Below are 25,561 nucleotides of genomic sequence, written 5' to 3'. Positions count from 1 at the left end.
TCGATTAAACAAAAAAAGTCGGACTCAACTCAATATTGTTCAGAATTGATTGACCATTATCTTTGAGTGTGTGAATTAGGACTTGTTAGAGTGGTATGCAAAAATAAAGCGAATTTGAGACCACTTACCTATTTTATACTATTGAACTAAGACGCTGCCGGCTTTACATTATTGTATGTTCAGGGAGGTAGACTGATCAGTTGATCATACCGTTCATCATATTATCCATTTGAAGATCTCATATTAGAAATGCTTGCTGGTAATTTTGATTACTTGTGACTGTGCTCACCCCATTCGGGGTCACATTTATTTACTATATATGTATAAGATCACGCCTATGCTATGTCCCACTTTCGCTTCTTTCACTCCAGTTAAAATCTTCATACATGTTCGCCGCGTTAAAGAACAAGTATTATTTTCTCTTCCTGCGTCATCGTTCCCCGGTACATAATATGGGGATTTTCAATGAAGAGTGAAGTTTATTTATTTATTTTTATTTATTTATTATAGGTTATCAACATGATAATCAACAGTACAGTTTAATCGCGGTTTTTGTTATGTACGATCAAATATATTTTGTATCGTAATGTAACAGCTACGGGTTCGAACCCCCGTACCGGACTTACACTAATGAGTTATTAATTTATCTCAAGTGCGGTTGGCACGACCGTTATAGACGGCGATACGGCTCACCGAATATCACGTTAGTCTAATAGAAAATTCGGTGAGGTGTGGATACTTAGTACCCCAACAAGTACAACAGCACACCCCGGACACTTCATACAAAACACTTCGTTTTACACAGTTATAGTACACGCGCATCTGTGTGTGTGACATCTGAAGACTAAAGTAAGACTGAGGGGGGGTGAGGTAAACCTAGCTCTGCCGCTGGTGGGGAGCGGAGAGTTGCCGTTGTATACGTAGTATTGTTCGTTATAGTATGGTAACAGTGAGTGTGGTGCATTCCAGCGGAGCCCCTCCCCCTGATGGAGCTGTGCCGGCGCGTGATCCGGCAGCGCGTGGGGCGGCCGCGGCTGCGCGCGGCGGCGTCGCGGCTGGCGCTGCCGCCCGCGCTCACGGCCTACCTGCTGTACCGCGCGCCCTAGCCACTGCCGCCGCCGCCGCCGCCCCCGCCCCCGCCCCCGCGGCACAAGCGATAACACGCCCCACAACAATCGAGTCGCTCTCCAAACTTGTCGAGATTCTCCAGTGGTCGCCCCCATCTTTTTTTTTGACGTGACGTGGATTTGTCTCGGTTGGCAGTCACTATAAAAATTGGCCGCGGTAAAAGATGGATATAAAATGACGCACAACCGCCGCATTTTTTGCCATTTCCAACTACTGTGTGAAGTAGTCTGAAGCATAGCCTTACTTTATATTTCCTTTTGACAATGTTTCTCCAGAATGTTAAATATTTCAACATTTGGCCTAACAAAACTAAGATATTAAAATGCATGTATTTTATGGACGTATTGGTGCTAATTCCTGTAAATACCATCTAATTTTATTTTAAGTTATATCTGTCCTTTTCTTATCCGCCGAAAAGGAAAGGGACGGGTAATCGACAAGCATAAAATTAATGGAACACACGTCAATTTTAAGCACAAATCTAAACCAACCGTCTAAAAATTTTACATCCGTCAATAACCCGTCACAGTTAAGTAGACAGCACGTCAAACGGATTGCATACCAGCGAGGTACCTTTTGATTCGCCCGGGTTATTCATTCATTTACTCATTCTTCCTAAAATTAAGAGCTGTGAATCATCCGTCCCTTCCCTTTTCGACGGATATGAAAATGACGGATATAACTTAAAATAAAATTAGGCGGTGTCTGCAGGAATCGGGGCCATTGTCCTATGACTCTTGATATTTTTAACAGAAATTCTGGCGAAGCAACGTCATATCTCAAATGATCTGTATAAATACGTGTCTCCTAAACTTGTCGACGTGGAATCTGCTAATTATAAACAACTTTATGCCAGTACTGTAAAGGTGTAAATGACGTACACATCGGCCAAAATACGTCATTTACATCTATGACATAAAAAAACACGTTTCTGATCAGCGAAGCCACGTTAATGAGCCAGGGGGTACTTTATAGACATAAAATAGCGACTCGAATTCGTTAGGCAATACTTATCAGTGTAGATACGACTCGCTCGCCCCTGTCCGCGGTGCGATCCGTCATTCGGACGCCATCTAACGTCAGCGTGAGGAACTTTTTACATTATATTGCGATGGCCGCCGCGGCGTCGGTAATTTTAAGTTAGTGACGATATCACGACGAGTGACGTCCGTGTGACGCGAAACGCCACCATTGAATCTCCAACAGTATATTCATAGTTTCCCAATATGTACAGGATATTCCGTTAGTTGAATAGTGACGACAAACCGCTTGTAAATCGAACATAAGTATAAGCGTGGGTCGATCATTCCATCTAAGTGATGGATGTCGATATATAAATCCGTCCTGACTATTTACTTTATATGGGACTTAATATTCAAGAAATGCTCGTTATACGACGCTCATTTCGTCATAAAGACGGGCATCGATCGTTCGATTTACAAGCGATACGTTTGAAAAGACAGCACTAACTAGTAAATACATATATACGCAATAATTCCAGCATCAATATGTTCTTATGTTCATAGTATCTGTGATAAATATCTTACAAAGTCATCCAATATAATCATAAACCGACAATTGCATTTTTATTGCATTGACTAAGCAATAATATAGAAATATTAGACTTGGGATTAGCAACCCACTCCGATGGTGAATACGAAACCGGTGGGCGAGTAAGGTACTATTCCGTTACCGATAAAACCACATTATGGACGATTTATATACGATACTATTTATAAGTTAGATGTGGCAGTAAATAATTGCCAGTTTACGTTAACATTGATCAACTCTAATGCAAGCCGCACGTGTTTTTAAAGCCATATTGATCTCTTATAAATACGGTCGCTGCTCCGACTATAGCGCGTTGCAGCAGGGATTCGTATTGTACTTGTTAAGAAATATATTAGAATGAAGAACAGCAGTTATAAACTCACGAGCCTCGGCAATTACTAATAACTATAATTAGAGATGTCATTGTTCTTATTACAATAGCATACGAGCCGCGCCCGGTGCGGGCCGGCCACACTAGGCCAGTGTATCGTTGGCAATCTTACATACTATTTTATAGCTCATTAAGCGACTGGTTTATTTTTTTAGTTTAGTATCTTTAATTCCTATTGTAAAAACGTGTGAGTGTGTAATGTATATAACTGTGACTATACGCATTGTATCCACAGGAGGAAACGTCACGCGGAGTTTATTTTAGCTGTACATTTCTAAAGTCTACTTTGTTTTGCGAAAATACCTAGTACTACTGCATGTATCAATTCGTTAATACGAATCTATGTCTCCTCGTTAAGTCTTCTTTTGCGATTTTCTAGATTAATATACACAACAGACACAAATTGTGGACTTGAAAATATTGTAGTATTTTCAAAGCACTGTATTATTAAAATTTGTCAGCCATTTTTTGACCCAAATTAGTTGTATCGTAACCTTATAAAGATGTGTAAGTACTTCCATTTTAATAAGATTTTTTCATATGTAGATTGTACGGCGTGTAGACTTCCCATGTGGTCCCACTTTTTATACGGTGTTGATATTCACATTTTATCTCGTGACTCTTATAAATATTTGTAAATTTCATCATGAATTTGAATAGCATAGTTTCAGTTGTGTGCGCAAGACGTTGATAATTTTGTATCGGTTAATTAGTTGGATGAGTTTCATGTGAATATTGACTTATTGCGAGAATGTCTATGATAAACTGCCAAATGCGAAGTTTGCGAGTGTGCGCGCGTGTGAGATGACGCCTGAGAGGTGAGCGAGCCCGCGAGTGTGTGATGTGCGTTAGAGGGATATTTTCGTTGTGTAAGAGATATAATCATGATAATATAAAATACACCAAGCTCGATGTACTGTTGACGCCGTCCTTTGCACTAAACCCCTCTGAAGGACCAACACTTCTAGTTTCCGAACACCCGTATCTTCATTTATTTAGTCCAAGCACTCGACTGTCTCCACGTCTATGTATCCTAACGACCAGGGGTTTACTGTAAAGGATTAAGAGTAATTAGCAAAAATAACCACTTGAATTCTTAAACCGTCAAACTTAGTCCTGTATATATAAAAATTATCATTTTGCGGTGTTTAATGACTTTATTATTATAAGTGGAAATGCATTTTAGTTTTATAAGTTGTAGGCAATATTTTTAAAGGTCATTTCTAACGGATAACTGCGTTTGACAGTCGAATCTCTTAGATACAATGATTAAAAAAAAATAGGAAAACGATTGGAATAAATATAACTGGTTAAGAAAATAATAAATAATATGAATTAAAGTTGCTTTTTATTTGTTTTAAATAATCCATGCTATACGATGCACTATGATAAAGTGGACGGATTGTTCTTGCCCGTCATGCAAGAACCGTAATGTTATACAAACACCGTTCAATAATCAAATCACGAATAGTATTAATACATAATTTATTATATCAATCTAGGAACTAAGCTAATCTAACTTAATACATTAAAACTCAAATAATAATACTAATAATTAGGATTATTCCTAGGAGACCCCTACAGCGGTGTCCCTCGGGGTGACAACTGCGAATTTTCTTCCGCCTTAGCACTTGTCTGTTTGCTCGAGTACCATGCAAAAAGTACTGTATAATAGTACATTGTTCACCAAGGGATGAAAGTGATTACCAATGAGAGTAGGTGGTTTGAGCGAACTTAGATAATTATTTTGTATTTTTAAATTAAGCTTCTATTGATGTTTGAAAAAGAAAAAAGAAAGAGTAATGGATATTCATACACCTTTCCTTTCCGCATTCACTCGGGAGAAAAAAAACCTTTTCTTTTTCTTCTCATTTATTTGTATGACAATGCCGTACTTTCTACCCTCTTTTCATAAAAGGACAAAAGCATTTTCTAATAGGTGTAGTATGAACTCCTTGTTAATGGACCGTGGCAATTGTCACCTGCCCGGTGATAAGTGGGAAGAGAATTTTCGTTTGTCACCCAAGAGCACAGTGCTAGAGGGGACTACTGGAAATAATACAATAATTGACTTGGAAAAATCAGTTAATTACATTGGCAACTTCATTTGGGAGATTAGCCCTTGTCCAGAAAGCGCGAGTCACGCGTGATTTCATATCAAAACTTTTCAACGCGTTGAAATATATCGTAAAATCGTCCAGCAGGGCTAACATGCATAAAAAATAAAATTATCCATCGATTCAATAAATGTTGTCGAAATCGATAAGTTTGGTTTTCCTCTAACATGCGTGTCACGTGATTTTATTATCATTTTGACAGAACGACATGACTGGTTCACATATTAGCACCAATCGACAAAACGACATAATTATATCGTCAGAATCGATAAAATGACCGTGACAAAATTTTATCACGTTTCGCATGTTCGCGGCTATTAGCCGTAAAAACACCTCCACCAACCCGCATTGGAGCAGCGTGGTGGAGTATACTCCATACCTCCTCCGGTTGATTGAAGAGAGACCTGTGCCCAGCAGTGGGACGTATATAGGTTGTTTATGTTATGTATGCTCATGTTAGCTCTACAGGAGCCATTATAATGGGCGATGGAAAGATCAGCTGTCACCATAACAATGTTGATCATATCTTAGGATTTCGTGTCAAAAGTTGTCTCCTCTTCTAATATCAAGTGGTTCTGCTCGGCGTTTACGGGAATATGTTTATGTATGTATGTTATGGAAACAAGCGCCCTTAGACGAACACAAACAGTGTTACTACAAAACACAAACTAAAAATAAACTAGGTTTAAAATAAAAAAAAAATAGTATTTCGCGCCACGAAAGAAGTCGGCGGATTTTAATGAAACTAACTTGACAAGTCATAATAATTCTATGCAGAATCTGCGACAGTAGCGCCGCGGCGTTCGGGACTTCTTTCGTATACGGATTATATTTTAAACATAGTTTATCTTTTAGTCTTTGTTTTGTAGTAACACTAAAAATCTCTTTCATATAAATTTAATTAACTGGAAAACGCGCGTACCCTGGACAAGGTCATTAACCTACTAATCACAGATGGTGTGGTGGTCGAGCACGGTGTCGTCGCTGATGACGATGGTGGTCTCCTCGGCGAAGTCCTGAGGCAGCTCAATGTGCGCCGTCAGCTCCTGCAGCCCGCCTATCAGCTCATTCAACGATGCCTGGGGTGATATATATCAAGATGAATGAACTATCCAACACAATTGTGGGACTTTCCAGGCTACGTACACCAAAAACAATATAGATGGCGTTGTAGAGCTTTGTACGTGATAATTACCCATTTTTTCATTTCTCGGGTACATAATTATTCCAAAATGCAATGTAATGGCAGAAGCATAAATATATAAAATTAATTGACAAAGATAAAAAATGCATAAGTAGTATATTATTGGGCATTCTGCCCCACCTATCGTTCGCTCTGCTCACGACCGTTCGCTGCGCTCACTTAGGTGGGTGGAATGCCCAATAATATAAGATTAACATCGTAATCAAAGTTAAGTTCGTAATCGTAGTTAAGGTAAATTATATGACTCTTTTAATCATTATAATTTTAGCTATATCAGGTGACATTCATTGCCACTATGAAGTTTATTAAACAACTGGATTCGTTGCAAATTGACACTTTTTGTTTAGACACGCAAAACAAAAATATCCGTCATGGTAAACTATTACCTAATACCATCAGGTGTATAGTGTGCGGACCTTCTAATTGCGGGAAAACAAATCTTGTTATTGGTCTTGTTTAAACTTGTTATAACATTTTTCAATAACTTACTTCTTTCACATTTTATTTTTATTCTTGATTTTGTTCTTGGTGTTGTCTTGTGATGGGTAATTAATGTGTTATTTTATATTATTGGGCATTCCACCCACCTAAGTGAGCGCAGCGAACGGTCGTGAGCAGAGCGAACGATAGGTGGGGCAGAATGCCCAATAATATACTACTTGCATATGTCTGTTATCCATGAAACTAAAAGGTTAAACGAAGGACAATGTGTACAGCGCCATCTATATTGTTTTTGAGGAACGTAGCCTGGAATATCCCTCCTCATTAAGGTTTGCCTAAGTTACGTCAGTCATCAAATGATAAGTTAACCATGTAAAAAGCCGCATTCTCATGCAATAATATTTAAGAAAATGTTATTAGGATTACATAAATAAAAATATACGTTCAAATACTAAAACCCGAACCCGACTACGGAAAAATCACCCTCTAAAAAGTATGAAACAAGAAAATGTTTCACTGAAAATCTTCCCGAGATAGCCGTGGTCGTATGCCAATACTTTTTGACAATCAAGACGCTTCTAGTGACACTTCATTTGTTAAACTCTGGTTTAGAAGTGGTGGTAACAGACTTGTATACACACATACATAGCGGTTGCACACATAACCATTCTTTTCGCCGCAGTCGAGTAATAAAATGACTTATCAATTTTCGTCACACATAACCCTGTCTTAAAAAGTCGAACTGACTTGCAATAAAAGTTATGAAAATTTTATTGAAATTACAGAAGAAATGAAATGCCTGAAATTATAATTACTAATTTTGGTTGAGAAAGAGCAGTACGCAAAATTACGTACGGATTTTTTGGCAACATCGACGTCAAAATGTAACCAGTAGACGTAATAAATATAAAAAAATAGCACCTATATTGCAAAATGTTTTATATTAGTTATAATCGGAATATTTTACCTTAGTCTCATTAAAATCGTTGAGGAAATGATTCAGCGAGTCGTCTTCGCCATCAAACTCCTCTGTAAGTACTCTCAAGTGCTCGGGGAGTAGCGAAGTGTCTAGCTTCCCATTAGACTCGTCCTTCAACACCCTGTTGAATAAAAAACAACTTGTTATACTGAGAGTAAAAAAACAACCCGTTTAGCTGTTTATTATCCTGGACAGCAGAAGTCGGGTTTGTATCCACGACCAGAGAGAAGAAGCCTTTCGGATTGTTAATAAATATACTACAAAGATATAATAAGGTAGTTTCTAGTCAAATCAGTTACTTTTTTTAACGGCCTCAGTGGTCCAGTGGTTGACCGTTGGGCTCACGATCCGGAGGTCCCGGGTTCGAATCCCGGTGGGGACATATCACCAAAATCACTTTGTTATCTCTAGTTTGGTTAGGACATTATAGGCTGATCACCTGATTGTCCAAAAAGTAAGATGATCCGCGCATCGGAAGGCACGTTAAGCCGTTGGTCCCGGTTACTACTTACTGATGTAAGTAAATAGTCAAATTTACATATGATTTACCGTTACATAAAGCATAGGCGACCTTACATACCTTACCCCTTACCTTATCCCTAATTGTGATTTCAAACCCAAAGAAACCGTATCCCTAAGTCGTTACATGAGCCATGTCAGGGGCCTTTGGCGGCTCAATAATGACCCTGAGGCCACGGTTGATGGGGTTGGTAATTCACCTCACAACCCACACGATAGAAGAAGAAGTTACTTTTTACTAAACGTTAAAACACGAAATTACTATGGAATTTGTACGTAAAAGCAACCTGAGAAGTCATACAAAAATGTGACAAAACGTCGCTCTTATTACTATATTTTTCTTTATTAAAATTCATAAATAAGTTAAATAGTAAAAATAAAATGTTTTTTTGTTTGTCACCTTCAGATCTGTCTTTATGTACAAATCAGAATTTCATGATTTATCTTTGACCTAGAAAACTATAAATTTCGCCTTTTGATTGAACTTTCGGGTTTCGTAAACACTTGATAAGATACCGAAGATTTTGGGCTCAAAACGGTTTAGGCTTTGAGGCTGGATGCTTGTTGGGGCAGTGCATGGATATAGAATAGGTATAATGTAGTTACTTGAGTCGTCGTCCGAGAGACCTCCGCCAGGTCTTGATTTGCTTGGCTTACCTGGAAGTCTCTAAATAGACTTCGGACTCAGGCGAAGTAAGGACAATTTGGCTCGGATTTAAAAGTGCAAGGGCGGCACTGTTCCCCAAACGATGGAACATCGTACATCGTGTCCTGCGTGCCCGAACACCTGCACGCAGGAGGATCTGATGAGCGCTGCAGATAGCGCCATACTTGTTGCCAAGTTTTGGGCCGATATAATAGTTTGCCATCGACACGATAAGAAGAATTTACTTGAGTATCCTCCGGCGCGTGACCTCGGCGCCCGTGAGCACGGTGACGGTGGCCAGCGCCGTGGTGGCGGCGGCCCGCGCGCGGCGCTCCAGGCGCGGCCAGTCCAGCCGCAGCGACAGCGCGTGCGCCGCGCGCCCCGCCACCACGCGCCGCGCGCCCGCCAGCCGGGACGACGACGCCACTTGCATGTATTGTACTGGGGAGATACGTTTTATTAGTTATTTATTTATACACAGTGTTAGTAACATCGTTCCGACCATGATTCCGAGTTGATAACAAGTGGATTTTCTTGTCGGAAAATTCATGAAAATTTTAATGTTTTTTTATATTATTTTCAGTTCCATATTTTCGCGACAGAAAATTCCGATCTTTTAGTATGTCGTTCTTATTTATAAATCACACTGACATTTTTCCCAAAGGTTGCCTGGAATATATTGCTACTTTAGCACTCAGGTTGACTGTTTTGCCTGTCTTATTTTTTCTTTGTACTATGTGCCTTGTGTGCTCAATAATTGTATATTTATTATTATAAAAGTATTTAAAATAGGAACACAAATCAAGTAAAAGACGCGGGGAGCGAAGCATTCAAACGCATAGATTTGTTTGGAACCGTTCTCGATGACAACGGTGCCGCGGCAGCCGCTTCTCCACAAGAAAATACTCACAATTGAAATGCACGCGCGCAGCAATGAACGCGGGCATCGTAGACTTGTTGTGTAGTTTGAGGTCGACGGGCGCCCGGCCCGCGGCGCGGACCAGCGCGGCCGTGTCGGAGTACGTCACCAGCCCCGACCAGCGGACCGGCTCGCCGCTCATACAGCCGAACAGCTTTATCTAGATGGGGCGGGGAACGGGTTTTAAATGCAAACACTAAATAAATAATTTATGAGTAAACTCTAAGAAGCATTGACAACCCAATAGGGTTGTCAGAGGTCCATCAATCGCAAGATGAACTAAGGATGGTATTAATAAACTAATATTAGCTTCGAGACTGCCCTCAAGATCTTGTCAATGTGACAGTCCTTATATAAAAACAGGGACTTGAGCATGGTCTTGCGAAAGTTGCTGCAAGTTGTTTGCTGTCATTGTGAAGCCACGAAGGAAGTCGTCAAAATGAACTTATTCTTCTGGATGCGCTGTGGGTTACCAATCTTATTCCAAACAGCCTTTATAAAGCACTGATTATTATTTAGTTCTAACGTCATTTGTACCTAATATTGTTTGTTTGTATACTCTTTATTGCTTTAAAATACGAAGGAAAATTACATATGATTTATCGTGACATAAAGCATAGGCGAGCTTATCCCTAATTGGGATTTCTAGCCTTGAACAGCCTGAAAGAAACTCACTCACAACTAATGAAGATACCTCATAGAATAGCACGATTAACATTCTAATTTAAAACAAGCTTACCTTCCTAGAAAACTCGCTGTTCCTATCATACGCCATATGCAGCGTGGCGGAGTGCGGAATGCAGGAGCTAGGCGTGAACACTATCGGCAGAGGGCGGCACTCGCACGCGTTGAACGAGAGCACATACACCCCTCTGGTCTCACCACCTGGCAGGTCTATGGTGAACCCATCGCCTACAATATGGCATCGAACGTGAATCTTCTTGTCGAAGATATTCTTCAGTGAAACCTCCTTCCTGCCCGCTCGCACCCAGGATAGTGAAGTGTGGTTGGTCTTAATCGGGAATGACTTTGGTTTGTCGGCTCCGCCGGATAGTATGAGCTCGGGGCCTTGCCCGGAGGAGACTTCTTCGAAACGTATTGGCCTGAAAGACAATATTAGGAAATCTTTGTTTAGAAAACCCCAGGGTTGGTGAAAGCGGTAATCAACCTCACAACCCACCAGTCCAGATCTTTATTTTATCGATTGAGACTACTATGTTATCTTCTAACAAAATATAGCACAACGTCACGCCTGCGTCCCCAAAGGGGTAGGCAGTGGTGTGCTTTATATAGTATAATAAAGTCCCGACGTAATAGAGGGCGAGCCTATTGCCAGGCACATAATTATAATGATACAAACATGAAAAAAAAAATAGATTATCTACTTGAGCAATGCACTAATGACCTGTTTCTATCGCTACATTATGTTTCACGTTATCCTTCCTAGGACTTCATAACAAAAGTGGCTTTTACTGTGTTCTAATTACTGCCCACAAGCATTTCGAACCACTATCATGACGTAAACATACTTAAACATGAAACATACTTATACATGAAACATACTTATTACATGAAACATACCTAGATACATGAAACATACTTATACCTACATAAAACATATTTATACATGAAACATACTTATACATGAAACATACTTACACATGAAACATACTTATACCTACATAAAACATATTTATACATGAAACATACTTATACATGAAACATACTTATACCTACATGAAACATACTTACAACTGAACAACGCCCTCTTCAGCGGGCCCGACATACACCATGTGCAAAGTCTTGGTCTCCGCGCCAGCCAAGTCAAACTTGGAGGGTGTTATCTTGAAGGGGAAGGTGACATTGTTTTGCGGCTTGTACTTGACAGACCAGCTGCCCGCCACCGCGCCCGTGTTCGTCACATCAATCGGTGTTGCCTCTGGAAATATTCAAGAATTGTTTTGTTTCCAACTAGTCAAATCAGGGGGGTTATAATGGCAACATCTAAGAAAGCATTATTGCTATTTGACATTTGTTTGCATTGCGCACTTACTTTTATATGCTCAAATGTCAAATTGCAATATTGCTTTCTTAGATAAATTGCTTCGGTGTGGCCTTTTTAACCCCCCAGTTACTTTTTACTAAACGTCAAAATACGAAATTTGTATTAAAAAGCAACCGGTGACGTCATAGAAAAAGGTGACAAAATGTCGCACTTATTATTACATTTTTCTTTATTAAAAATCATAAATAAGTTTACTAAAAAAAAGAAAATGTTTTTTGTCACCTTTAGCCATTTATAATTTATCGGCGGACTATCTATCTCGCTTACACTCACGCGGTAAGGCGGTAAGAATGAGATTTTTATAGTGGCAGTGGCAATGTAGTGGGTAAATGTTCAGATCAGTGATTTAACATTTCAAAAAAATCCTTGACAACGTGTATGACGGAATAGATCGCTATATGAGAAAGTAATAACAAAATGATGATGTGATGTGATCCGATTTCGGCTACGGCGACTGCTTCAACTCCGACGTTTATGTGCTCGCATGTGGCTTATATAGCCAATCTTATTGGAAAAGATCCTCGCACACCATTTAAATATGTATAATTGATCGCCGTAGGCGGTCGGGCTTTCAATTCCTCGCCCTTGGCGTCAAGCTCCAAACGCCGTCGATGTTCAAAGTCATGAACTTTGGCGTGAACCAAAGCTCTCCATTCCGGACGACATAGGAGCGGAAAGATTATCCTGGAGTCGGATTTAGCTTCACGCGTAAAATTCCATACTGCGTCAGATTATCCTGGAGTCGGATTTAGCTTCACGCGTAAAATTCCATACTGCGTCCTGCCTATGTATGGCACGCTTTACAATAAGTACACATATGAACATTATCGTTGCGGTGCTACGCATGCGTGAAATCCCGCGTGCGAAAAATCCGCATGACACTTAAAGCACTTACCGTTAGTGACAGTAACAATAGTCCCGGATGACTTTATAGCCAGTTTCGGAGTGCCCACTACACTGATCAAGTCAACCTTCCTCAAAACTGTACTTCCACTTATCAGAGTCACGTGGAGAACCCCGTTGAAAGTCGCTGTTGGATCCGCTGAAAAATAACATATTAAAAGTTAAATCAAGTTACTAGCGCTATCTCTTTCCTGAACTGAGCGTAAGTAAAGGAAGGCACTATATTTGAAATGTTCTGGCCATCGGTATGGATACCAGTAACACAAACATTTTCGGAATCAATATTTAAATTCTCTTATTTCAAATCTACCGCCTGGAAGAAATTTCTGCTTAGCAATTATGTGTCCTTTAAGCAAATCAAATCAACTGCACTTTATTGCATAGAACTTAGTTTTAACAAATAGACATAACACATGAATGGACACAACACACAACTTGGGCGGCCTTATTGCTCTAGAGCAATTTCTTCCAGGCAACCACTGTCAGGAAACATTTTTTTTTACGTTTTGTTTATGTGCAATAAATGTTTTGAATTGAATTGTTAAATAACACGATCCAAATCGAAGTAGTGCTTGCTTGGCCAGCTCAATTGAACGTCAATAAACGTCAACGTCAAATTTCAGATTTCTAGATACCAAATTCAAAATAACAACATGGAAACACTTACATATCTTCAGGTCAGCTAACTTCGGTGCATTGAAAGTAATTGCCACTCTAATAGCGCTCCCACTTACTAGTCTACAGAGCTGCTTATTCATTGTCTTGGCTTTCGGCTTACCAGTCTCCTCGGAACTTTGCCGTTCCAACAGTACCTTATTCACGTCACTTTTCTTTACCTCCTGCACATTTTTAATGCTAAACATGCTGTCTCCTTCTACTATGGACAATTTCAACTGCAGATCAGCCGGACAGTCGCTTATAAGTACAAACCACTTAGTAATGGCTGCTCTTTCAGCTATAATAGGGTAGGTAAGTCTGTTTAGACCGTCAGCCGACATTGCTTGGATCACGGGGATTTTAAACTCCACTTGCAATTCCCCTTTTTGTTCAACATCGCCGTCAATGGAAGCGTCTTTGACGAAAAATGTGAAAGGTAGGACTGTGTTCATTTCGACGTTAGAAGTGAGGTGGAAGGTCAGATTCTCGGTCTTTCCGGGGGATAGGAGGAGGGGTAGCCGAGGCAACTCGACATTGATGTCTTTCCCATCATTGGGGAGGTTGTCGAACTGGAATTTAGCCGTCAACCAACTATCAGAGAGTGTTGTGACTGCGATTGTAACTGCCGCAGTTACTCCTGAAAATATTAAACTATACTGATTAATTTGCATTCATAAACCGACCTTTCGTCTTACTAATTGGGTCGTGTACGGTCACGAGCATTAATATGTATACACTTTGCATTAACATGTCAGTCACATTAACTTTTTTGACAAATTGAACTGTAAGTCTCACTAAATGTCAGATATGTTAATACGACAGAGTCCTAAAGTGGGTACATTATATTGCTCATGACTGTACTAGGTTCAAGATAAATTATGAAATCCTGATTACTAAATAAAGACACATTTTAAAGTAACGAAAATCGTTTTCCTTTTTCAATATAACTCATTTATGAATTTTAAACAAGAAAAACGTAATAATAAGGCCGACATCTTAACACGTTTTTCTATGACGTCACAGTGTGCTTTTTCAAACAGATTCCATAGTAATTTCGTGTTTTGACGTATAGTAAAAAGTAACTGATTTGACTAGTTGGAAACTAGCCTATTAACGTTGACAAGTTGCTTTCTTAACTTACCCACAAATCCCTCGACCGGTTTCGTAATAATTTCGACCCATTGTTCTGAAAAATAAAAATATCATTATATGTACTGACCACCGTTACCCAGACATCTCTGTCAAAAACCCTTAAATAGTTTGGAAGACGTTACGCTGTTGATGTAAAGATGAAGATCAATAGAGACCGTGAAGCATACAGCAACACAGGCATCTGGACGGAAAGCATTATATGAAATAATTGACAGTAAGTCCTGTCTCGACTGAAGACATTTTTTATTTCATGACAAGAAAATGATGTTAATAATCCCGGTTAGTACCATTTATGTATTAATAATGTTATATTAGTATGCGAGTAGAACGCCACCAGACAGCGGGCGGTGACGGCGGCTATACCACTTTCAACGTAGCATGATCAGTGACATACGAGTATCTCACGTCTCTTTCGTACTACGCAGTTCACCGTTAGTGCGAATGAGACATCTCTCGTCGCTTTCGCTCTAGGCCCCTATATCTCTGTCCTGCTGTCATTGTAATCATGCTACATTACAGTAATAAGCTTTCGTCATGCTCGGCGATATGGCAAGCAACCCAGTGTGACGTCTCTCCTTGCATTTCAGGCGGGTTAAAATGGCCACATCGAAGCAATTTATCTAAGAAACCAATATTGCAATTTGACATTTGCGCATATAAAAGTAAGTGCGCAATGCAAACAACTGTCAAATTGCAATATTGCTTTCAGGCGCGCTCGGTCTGCGATTGTTGAAGTTAAGCAACTTTCGCAAAGGCCGGTCATATGATGGGTGACCATAAAAAAAAGTTTTCATCTCGAGCTCCTCCGTGCTTCGGAAGACACGTGAAGCCGTTGGTCCCGGGTGCATTAGCAGTTGTTAATAACCACGAATCCGCACTGGGCCCGCGTGGTGGTTTAAGGCCCGATCTCCTATCCATCCATAGGAAAGGCCAGCAGTGGGGACGTTAATGGACTGGTGATGACGATGAAGATGAATTGCTTCGGTGTGGCCATTTTAACCCCCCAATACATGATTACAGCTACTGACGCCGTGCTGATAGAGCCCCGTACGCCAACCGTGTCGAGAGCTTTATACTAGCGGCGCAATGACGACACGGTTGCTTTTCATACGCTGCCGCCACCGCTTTTTGACTCGTTGATATAACGATGTTATCGCAGTTAATATTTTAGTTATACGCCACATTTTTAGTGCTACAATCATACATTCCCAAGTTAGAGAAGCGAGGCCCACGAACCTTTAGCTACGCCCCTCTGCCTGATTCGCTTTTGTTGCAATACTTCTTGCCAATCTACCGACTTATCTAACTCTTTATACGCTATGTTTGGGGAGGGGACTTTCGATCTATTAGCCTCGCCTGAAAATTTCAACTTTGTCATTACATTTTTAAGAGTTCATTGATGTTACATTTAGATAGAGAAGTAAATACTTCAGCACTAATTTAAGAGCCACGCTCTTGTCGGTGTAGCATTATCCATGCTACTTTTTAGGGAAAAATAGGGCAGTGGTTGGTGGCGGAAGGCAAGAGTACATACTTAGCTGGTCGAAAAATACATAACATACATAATTATTTGCCTATTTATAGCCCAGGTATGATAATGATATCAGAGGCTATCACCTACTTGGTGTAACGGAAAGCTCGGTGAGTGTGGGTACTTAGTTCATCTTGCGACTAAGTAGTCACAGGTCTGACTATCCCAATTGGGATATAGTCGTGAACTTATGTTTTTGTTATCAGAGGCTACTGGATTTATAGTAAGAGCATCCTCTGAATAAGTTCGCATTTTTAATGCGCAAAACCCCGTCCGCCAACTGTGAGGAGTGTAGCGTTATCGAGGATGCTCAACACATCATGATGGAGTGTGTACGGAACGAGGATCTGAGAATACAGCTGCTTGATAGTTACAGTAATATTTATCAGGTGGGGGGCTGTAACAGTGTCGGGAGAAGCAATGGCATTGTACAAAACTGTAATAATGGGCTTGAAGAGAAGGGGATGAACAGTTTGTTTTAAGCCTAAACATGATTGTATTAGTTTTAGTTTGTGTAAGTTGTAGAATCGAAGAAGTCACTATGGAGTGACATTATCTTTTTGTAAGATAAAACTCCTTAAATAAAGAAAAAAAAAAATGTAAGAGCATGTAAAATAAATTAAAATATAAGAGTACAGAAAACAATATGATTATGTGCATATAAGGAGCCAATTATCCAATTAAAGTTTATATTTAATTTAGATGACCTCAAAAAATAGATTTCATACATACCTTTGCTAGAATCCGGACTATCACCAGACTTAAAGCTGGCGTAATTATCGCGAACTGTACTGAGTGTAGAGGGGCTCTTACTCGACGGCGACTTAGATCGCGTCGCGCGTTTATCTTCCGCGTTTAGTTCCTGAACATGCTGCGTGACCACAACTTCTGGAACATTCTTATTACCATCAAGCTTCTTTTTATTCTCATCAAGCCTTAATTTATCCATTGATATAACTGTGTTTACTGTTCCAGCTGAGCTTGCCGTATCCGTTTTCTTAGTATCAATTAATCTCGTGACATGTACAACTTGGTCTGCTTTCTGCGTGTTATTCAAGTGTAATTCGGTTAATGGGTGCTTGTTAAGTACCTTCCTCTTTTGAAGCTGAAGCATGTCTGTTACACTGATGTTTGATTGCTTTCCTGTGGAAAATATTGAGAGTTATCGATGACAAAAGAGACAAGAAGGGAACATAGGAGAAAAGAAAGAAAAGGGAAAACCAAGAGCTTACATGGAACAAATTAAAGAGAAGGCGAACGTCGTGTCTTATAAACATGTCATGTATTATGTTACACGGTTATTATCATAATTAAAACACATAATAATGGGTTCTTACCGGGTTTGAAATAGGGATATGAGACTCCCGCGGGATATGAGACTTTAAACGCGGTAAGAACCCGTTATTATGTGTTTTAATTATGTCATGTATTGGCCTTTGATAGACAAGAAGAATGCTAGACAATAAATATATTATGTTTTGAACAATACAAATAATGAAAAGGCTAAAATAAAGTATTCAAATCAATCAACTAGCTTAGTTTATTTGACATTCTTAATTACTTACCCAGATAATCGGCGATCTTCGAAATACTAAACGAATTCTCGACAGAACCTTCCTCTGTATCATCAGAGACCAGTTTGAATGAGGATTGTAGGTTCTTAAGCAGCACATCAGTTGGCTTTGAAGACGTCAGGAAGGATTTATGAGCCGCATACGAGGCAGGGTTCAAATTCTTCCCATGAATGGGTTTTTCCTGAACCCTATTTAATGAACCTTCGGGTTTATCCACAGGTTTCAACTTAGGTTCTTTGAATATAGATCTGTTTGTTTTGTCCAGTGTACTTGTAGGTTGGAGGAAGAAAGTAGACTTGGGTTTTTCGAAGTTTCCCGTATCGGTGTTACGAGGTTGTTTCACGGGTACACTATCCAACATTTCATCTATTTTAATCAGATCTGCGTCTTTGCCGTGATCGTAATGTGTGCTTGACGACACTGTAAAAAACACATACATACATCTTAAATTTTGTACCGGGTGAGAGCCCGCAGCGCTCCCCATTTGTCCGGCCAAGTAGTACAATAATTCACGTAAAATAAAAACGGCCTTTTTAAACCCCTGGTGCTTTACGTCAGGGCAGTGTCTGTACGTGCTTACTTAAATTATTATTTGTGTAACTCACCTTCCGTAATACTAGGCATCATGCTGGACTTATCTGGACTGTCTGTTTTACCAAGAATCTTGCCAAAATCAACGCATCTATTCTTAAAATAAGCTCCTACCGATAAATTTGAATTGCTTACTCTGAAATAAAATATATATATTGAGATATATAGATATATATATATACATAGAAATAATTCAAATTGCGAATTTCAGCAGGCTTTTTTAAAACGGTTAGTAAAAGAAAACATAAAAAGCACCCGCGGCACGGCAAACGCGCCCCGCGGCGTGAATTATATCGAGGGCTCCTACCATTAGAGGATGTGTATGCTATCTGCGTGGATCGGGATCGGACGGAATTGTGAGGTACGCCGGAAAGCAATGGATGAGACTTGCACAGGACCGGAAAGGATGGCGAAAAATAGAGGACGCCTATACCCAACAGTGGGGGGATACAGGCTGAGTAGATAGGTGCATTAAGATTTTACTTTAAACATAGAATAAGGAATAATACTCCGCAACAGCAACTCTCCGCTCCCCACAAGCGTCTTAGCTAGGTTTACCTCACCCCCCTCGAATATAGTTTAGACTTGATTCGTATGGCGTCACACACACAGATGCGCGTGTACGATAACGTCAACGTGTGGTGTCTGTGTAAAACGAGGTTGTTTGTATGAAGTGTGTGCTTTAACTACCACTGGCCAACCAGATATACTTACGAAACACTATCTCCAAAATAAGTGTGAGTAGTCTGCAGAATAGGCATGGGAGCCTCCCTTTGTATAAGAGAGTGCTCATCAGCTGTTAAGTCACGCTGAAAGTTGTAAAACATCCAATGAAAAAACCCTTTTATTAAAAAAATAAATAAAGAGAAGGTGAACATACTTACTTTTGAATGGAAAGAGTAGTTAGTAGCAATAGAATGGCGCATGAGGTCGTTGATCTCGCTGGTCTGTTTGTCCATCTTGCTGGTGATGGAATCCAGAGCGATGGAATGTCGCCCATACTGTTCAGAGTTGGGCAGACCAAGTGTGGACTTAGATGGCACGTCGTCCGCACCTGTAGACCGGCCTGTCATCTCGCCGGGGTTGAAGGCAGTCTAAAATTATAATTATTTCATTTGAGCCATGTCAGGGGCCTTTGGCGGCTCATTAATAACCTTGACACCAGGGCTGATGAGGTTAATATTCCACCTCACAACCCACACGATAAGAAGAGAGATTTCATTTACTTCATCATCATCTCACTAGCATTATCCCGTTTTCCACAGGGTCTGCTTACCTAACCTGAAGATTTGTCAGGTCCGGATTTTACAGAAGCGATTCCCTGTCTAAGCTTCCAACGCGCGAAGGGAAAGCCAGCTGAATACAGGTTAGGTCACATACCTCCTAAAATACATTTCTCGGGAATGTGGGTTTCCTCACGATGTTTTCCTTCACCGTTGAGCATGTGATAATCATTTATGATCCAAACATGAAATCGAAAACAAATTCGACAATCATTGGTTTAGGCCTGTGCTGGATTCGAATTTTATTTACTTATTTAATACTTTATTTGTAAGTACATAAAACGCAAATTAATTGTTACATTTCAGACAAAGAGTGCAACTCATAAAGCTAACAACAGAACCAAGACCAAAGGCACCAGATAGTCAAATATTCAAGGTGTCTTCTGATGAGTTAATGCTCAACCAAACCCAGTAAAGATTACAACCATGAGTAGGTATATTTATGTAGGTATTTGTACTCACAGACTTGCTAAGGGACATATTTCCTATACTGCAAGACTCTCCAAAACCTGGAAAGTTGGAAAGAAAAAGCACAACTTTATAAAACAGACCACATTAGGTTTTCTGAACAAACTGAGAGTAAAATAACTGCATTTAACAAATTGACCATAAAACCTGATTTAAAAAAAAATTCAGAGATTATTATTTTATAATAAAGATTTCAAATGTTATGGATATCTTAAACACATATGGGCACCCCTTATTTAAACATGTAAATGGTAGTAGTACTAGTACTTGAGTGGGTGTGATACCCACTTTGGCATTTACCAAACTATTTTTTATAAGTACAATCAAAGAGCAAAAGTTCAGGCACTGAGCCCAGCAAATTATTTGTAAACAGTGGGGAAATTATGAACCATTAGTTGTTATAATTATAAACTTTATGTTTTTGTAGGTGGTTTTGGTCTATTACAGAAACAACATGTAAGGTCTTAAGTGCAACCAGTTAATTTATTACTTTGCAAGAAACTGATTGGACTTTTGCTGCTTATCATACCTACCACAATAACTCAAACAGACTGAAGACCTTATTATACAAATGTCTCAGATTTGTCTCAAGTAATTTATATAGATATTTAAGGTATTTCCACTGTTTTTAAATATTTGTATCCAAAATGTACTGACCTTCAACATGATCCAGATCTATTATTCCAGATGATGACTCATATTTAGGAGTATTACCCATACTCGCCTGAGTGGCAGCAATTCTAGACAACCATAATACAAGAGATAATGAAAGGTTGTTAGTTTAGAATGTTACTTACAATTTATTGAGAAAGGAATTATTAAAATGAAAACAAAGCATCAACATTTTTGAAATCAATATTCTTTATATATAAACTTTGCAATATTATAAATTAAATATATCCAGGGCTATGCAATTCGTCCAACTATAAAACAAATAACAACATAGGAAGTTTAATTTGCATTATATATGTATTATTTGATTATGCTCAGGTCACATGCACTTTGAGGATAATATGGTTAGATGTAAATTTAAAGGTAGATCAAGATACTACATAAGTACTAATATATTATAATATAGGCCTAAAAAAATATACTTTAATGTGACTTATTGCAGATTTGCCGCAGATCGAACTAACTGCTTGGCTGGAGTTTAAAAAGTTATCTGAGGCCTTACATAGGTGTGTGTGTGTTCTTATTCTAAATCTCGTCTTAAAAGACACATATAAAAGTGAATCTCTTATGTGACCATAATGTGAACTAAGAATTTTAGAACTGTTGATAGTATTGATACTTTAAACCTGCAATTAAATATTATCTGATCTAGAACTCCCTGGACACGGTCACTAGTATTGAAAAACGCAGTTTTTATGATATTAATAAGTTTACTTACAATTTTACATCGTCTTCCGTAAGCAGCAATCTTTCAATGTTATAGGACCTGCCTTCTGCTAGATTGATCAGTTTTTGTATCTTCTTAGGCGTCAACGGGTTATCCATCGTTATTTAACAATAAATACATAAATAATCGCAATAAAACACACAAATAATCTTTCACAGACTGTTTGCAAACGAATTTTCGTTATAATTTGAAAACAGTGACGTCAGTCAATGACAGTAATGACAGCTGTGTTTTTTGTGATTGAAAATAAGTATAATACTTGGTCTTTGAATAATAATTATAAAAGAAAATTCTGTAAAAAATACCTCTAAGTCTATCTAAGCTAAATGATGTATAATGTTACTATTGCGGTGTCGCTATATACCCTTATTCATAGTATATACCATAATTATTATACTCTATTTAATGAAGCATGAGCATTGTCTATTGTAGTCTAATGAACGCCAGAGAAAGAAAAAAAAGCATGCAATCCTTTCCTACTAGGGTGAGCAGACCCTCAAGTAGGTACACAAACATTCTTCATTACCTTAATATGGCCTGGAAGAGATCGTTGCTTTGTAATAAAGTAGCCTTATGTTTGTGAACAGAAAATAAAGACGAAATGTTATTTTGCCCATATGATTGTCATCTTTGTGTTCACTAAACGACTGAAGTTACAGATATAATTACAAAGGTTCTTAGAGCTAGCTTATCTCTATGCATGTTTACATTTACCTATATATAAGGGTTGCATATGCGCGAGGTGCCTATTTTGTTCGCCGGGGTTATTCATTAATTTTAAAATTAACAGTTGTCTCTCATCCATCCCTTATACCTGTGTATGTGGTATAACGTTGATGGTTACGAAGGAAAATCTTTACAGCGCCATCTATATTGTTTTTGAGTAACGTAGCCTGGGAAGTCCCTCATTGGCGAAACGTCACACGCCTCAGTTATTTCTCTTTCTAACACTTGTGATTCTATGCATGTGAAGCAAATGTGAAGAATGACAAAAAAAAACAAAAGTACTTTTTAGTACATAGGTACTATTTTATTTATTCTAAACAATCGATAATACTGACAAGCAGTCAAAAAACAGGACATTGTAAACAAGAATAACAATTCAACAGAGGTGGTATTATAGGTACATTATGATATATTTATACAAGTTAGTTTATGTCTATGTAATGGGAACAATTTCTGGTTGAATTAGTAGTGTTTGTCAGACGAGTGAATACAATTTTGTATCAATGTAAATTAATGTTAATTTGTTAACAATAATAATTTCAAGAACTGACATTTATATTTATTGTTTCACATTTTTAAACATAACAGTTTATTCACAGAATTATTTATTATTGTTTTTATCTCAAATTCTGGATGTGCATACTCTATGGTAGAATTAAAAAAAGGATCTGTAATAAAAAGCACTAATGTGGTAATGTCCTTACAGCATGGATGTTTTAACTAATAAGGTGCCCTACCTAAGAGTAGTAATAAGAGCTACTATATGAGAAAGTGTAGAAAACTGCTTTTGGCTGCTTGTTTGTACAAAAATTCAATAATAATTGTGGTATATTATAATTTATCCTTATTTAACTTGTATTTGGCCCTGTTAAGGGCAAGGCATTGATTTCTTTGTTGAGCCTGATCTGTTCATTGATTGCTCTCCACGCATCTTCCTTCTCTTTCTTTGTTATTGGTCGTTTCTTCTGCTTAGCTGCAACCATCTTCTTATATATTTCAATGCATTCCATGTCCACCTGATCTAACTGCTTCTTTAAGTTCAGTCTAATCATCTCCTGTTTGCATAACCCAATAAGGTTCTTGAGATTACGGCAGTTATCCTTACGGACGGCAGTTAACTCAGTCTGACATTTCTTAATTTCTGCTAATATTTCATCATCTGCTGGATTAGTTAAAGGTGGCAAGTCTTCAGGGTCCAGAATACCTTGCTCAACCAACTCCTTCCTCAAACATTTTTCCAAAGTAAGAGAATTCTTGTAATTGCTCTTTGAGCTGGAATTCTGTTTGATTTTCATGTCAGGTACTTCATATGGCATTACATTTTCCTCCATGAGAGCTGATACGAGTCTCTGTGTCAGGGGACCTGTGATCATGTTGTTATCATTTGACTTTTCAACTTTTTTGCGAAGACTTGAAGCTTCAGGAGACATTCCAGATTTGTTTGTTTTGCTGTTGGGGTTTGAAGCATTTTGATCCTCAGCAAGATGCTCATCAGCCCAAACCTCCGAGTAATGTTTGCCAAGTGGTGGAATGGGAGGTAGTGTAGTATTACTGCTCTGAGCCAGTAAAGATTCCAAGAATTTTATATCATCCAGAGTGACTGGAGCACAGTATGGATCTACAGAGTTCCAAAACTTATATGGAATATTATTTTTTGGTAAAGCAAATTGAGATAATTCCAGCTTCACGGAGTTATCAGAATTAACAAGATCATTTGAGTAATTCTGGGATGCTCCTGAAGCATTTGAAAAGTTTTTGAACTTGGGAACCTTAGGCTGGTTAGAGAGCTTAGTGTAATCTTTGGTCTTTGTCAATTTATCCTCAGGGAATTTCCTTTTGACTGGGTACTGCAACTGTTTCCCAGCAGCTTTGCCCTTCTTTTCTCTCTTAGATTCATTAGTATCAATGCTCTCTATTTCCGACTGGAAGTATCTCACACGTAGTGCTGTATTACTCAGTAGAGACTCCAGTTCTAGTTGAAGAGCATCCAGCTCATCCATACCAATCGGTTCGTCAGCAGACCGCGCCGCTATCGCTGTGAATCGTGGCAAATTAGCAGCATTGTCTTGTATTTTCATGTATGGAATAGGGCACATTTCAACTTTAGTTTTACCACCCGACACTGCACCTGGCATTTTAGCAGGTTTACTATACGGTGAAATTCCAGGGCTTGAAGGCTTACCATTGTCATGGCCCTTGCTGGCTAAGCGACCCTTGCTATTATGGTGCATTCGTTTTCCTAGCATGGTGATTAATTAAATCAAACTTCCCGCGGTATCAAACTGATCTATATAATCATAATTTTATCATATCCAGCGTCACAGGAAACTATATATTAATGTGCTATCACTATATTCCCACTGTATTTAACAACAGACTATTTAGAAATCACTTTTGAAGTAGTATTTCATCAGATTTATGAGAGATTCAGGCACTTTATACAAATGTTGATAACGTAGCTATAACTTTCTCACGCAAAAATAAAATGGCGATTAACACAATGTTGCCATGCTATGCCTAAAATACTTCTAAAAATATACTAATAATCTACCTATCTATAAAAAAAACAATGCATTACAAAGAAATTACAAATATTAAGATTTATTAAATAGCCGTGATCCAATAGAGAGAAAACAAGTCGAGATGACTATCCATTTCGTTCGTATATCAAAACGCGTGGAGATCCGTGCTTTAGTAAAAAAGCTTAGTAGAAAAATGACACAAATAGCAACATTTAATAGTATTTTATGCAACAGTTGTATAAGAAGGGTCAAAAAATGCGAGTGGCGTGAGTTGCGATGTGAGCCTTGGCGAACATCGCAATAAGAGACGCCACGAGCATTTTTTGACCTAGTTATACAACGTTGCATACAATACTTTTTCTACGACGACGTAATTTTAAACGAAACACAAAAATTTTCCAATTTATTTTCCAACGCGCGGGAAAATGGCGGCAAATGTATACTTTTTTTTATAGTATATCTATGGCACCAAACAAAGTAAAGGTGCCAGTTTCCAGGTCAAAAAAAAAAAAAAACAACAATGCTTTTTTGGCGACATTATAGTACAGTTACACTTTGTAAACAATGCTTTTATAGACCATAGAGCGTACACTTTTTCAAAGAGTTTAATTATGTATGTACTTATATTAGACTTTTTGGTTATTTAAATGCCAGATTAAAGTAGAGGAGTAGAAAAATTATATTTATAACATTAAAACATTTATAAATACAGTCTTAGAGATTGATTAGAGAACACTTTCAATAAAAAGAAATACAATTTTACATATCAATAATATAATCTTTGAAGAAATAGTT

At 38.6% G+C, this 25,561-nt stretch overlaps 3 protein-coding genes across 10 annotated transcripts in view; 1 reads left to right on the top strand and 2 right to left on the bottom strand.

Moving 5' to 3' along the window:
- Positions 1–4,410, top strand: part of LOC126373580 (protein gustavus) — an 89,273-nt gene extending 84,863 nt beyond the window's left edge. For all 7 annotated transcript variants that reach the window (XM_050019760.1, XM_050019755.1, XM_050019757.1 and 4 more), the window contains one exon: positions 970–4,410. In XM_050019760.1, coding sequence (XP_049875717.1) covers positions 970–1,106 — 137 coding nt within the window. In that variant the 3' untranslated portion in view covers positions 1,107–4,410. The remainder of the gene's footprint in view (positions 1–969) is intronic.
- Positions 4,402–21,730, bottom strand: LOC126373545 (uncharacterized). Of its 2 annotated transcripts, XM_050019664.1 has the most exons (18): positions 21,510–21,730; positions 20,777–20,859; positions 20,114–20,160; positions 19,253–19,462; positions 19,083–19,177; positions 18,383–18,504; positions 17,769–18,197; positions 16,936–17,346; positions 15,909–16,028; positions 14,662–14,706; positions 13,531–14,157; positions 12,856–13,002; positions 11,648–11,834; positions 10,635–10,998; positions 9,887–10,055; positions 9,222–9,417; positions 7,800–7,932; positions 4,402–6,266 (listed from the first exon to the last, which is right to left on the bottom strand). In XM_050019664.1, the coding sequence occupies exons 1-18, from the start codon at positions 21,614–21,616 to the stop codon at positions 6,132–6,134; spliced, it is 3,627 nt and encodes a 1,208-aa protein (XP_049875621.1). In that variant the 5' UTR covers positions 21,617–21,730; the 3' UTR covers positions 4,402–6,131. The 2 variants fall into 2 exon arrangements, with proteins under 2 accessions (XP_049875621.1, XP_049875622.1); XM_050019665.1 differs by lacking the exon at positions 15,909–16,028.
- A 793-nt stretch (positions 21,731–22,523) lies between these two features.
- Positions 22,524–24,744, bottom strand: LOC126373571 (transcriptional adapter 3). The gene has a single exon (XM_050019743.1). The coding sequence runs from the start codon at positions 24,488–24,490 to the stop codon at positions 23,093–23,095; it is 1,398 nt and encodes a 465-aa protein (XP_049875700.1). The 5' UTR covers positions 24,491–24,744; the 3' UTR covers positions 22,524–23,092.
- Between the last annotated feature and the right edge of the window lie 817 nt (positions 24,745–25,561).

The sequence above is a fragment of the Pectinophora gossypiella genome, chromosome 16 (genome assembly GCF_024362695.1).
Source record: "Pectinophora gossypiella chromosome 16, ilPecGoss1.1, whole genome shotgun sequence".
NCBI lineage: Eukaryota > Metazoa > Arthropoda > Insecta > Lepidoptera > Gelechiidae > Pectinophora > Pectinophora gossypiella.
The sequence above is the reverse complement of the archived record's forward strand: the minus strand, read 5'-3'. Positions and strand labels throughout refer to the sequence as shown.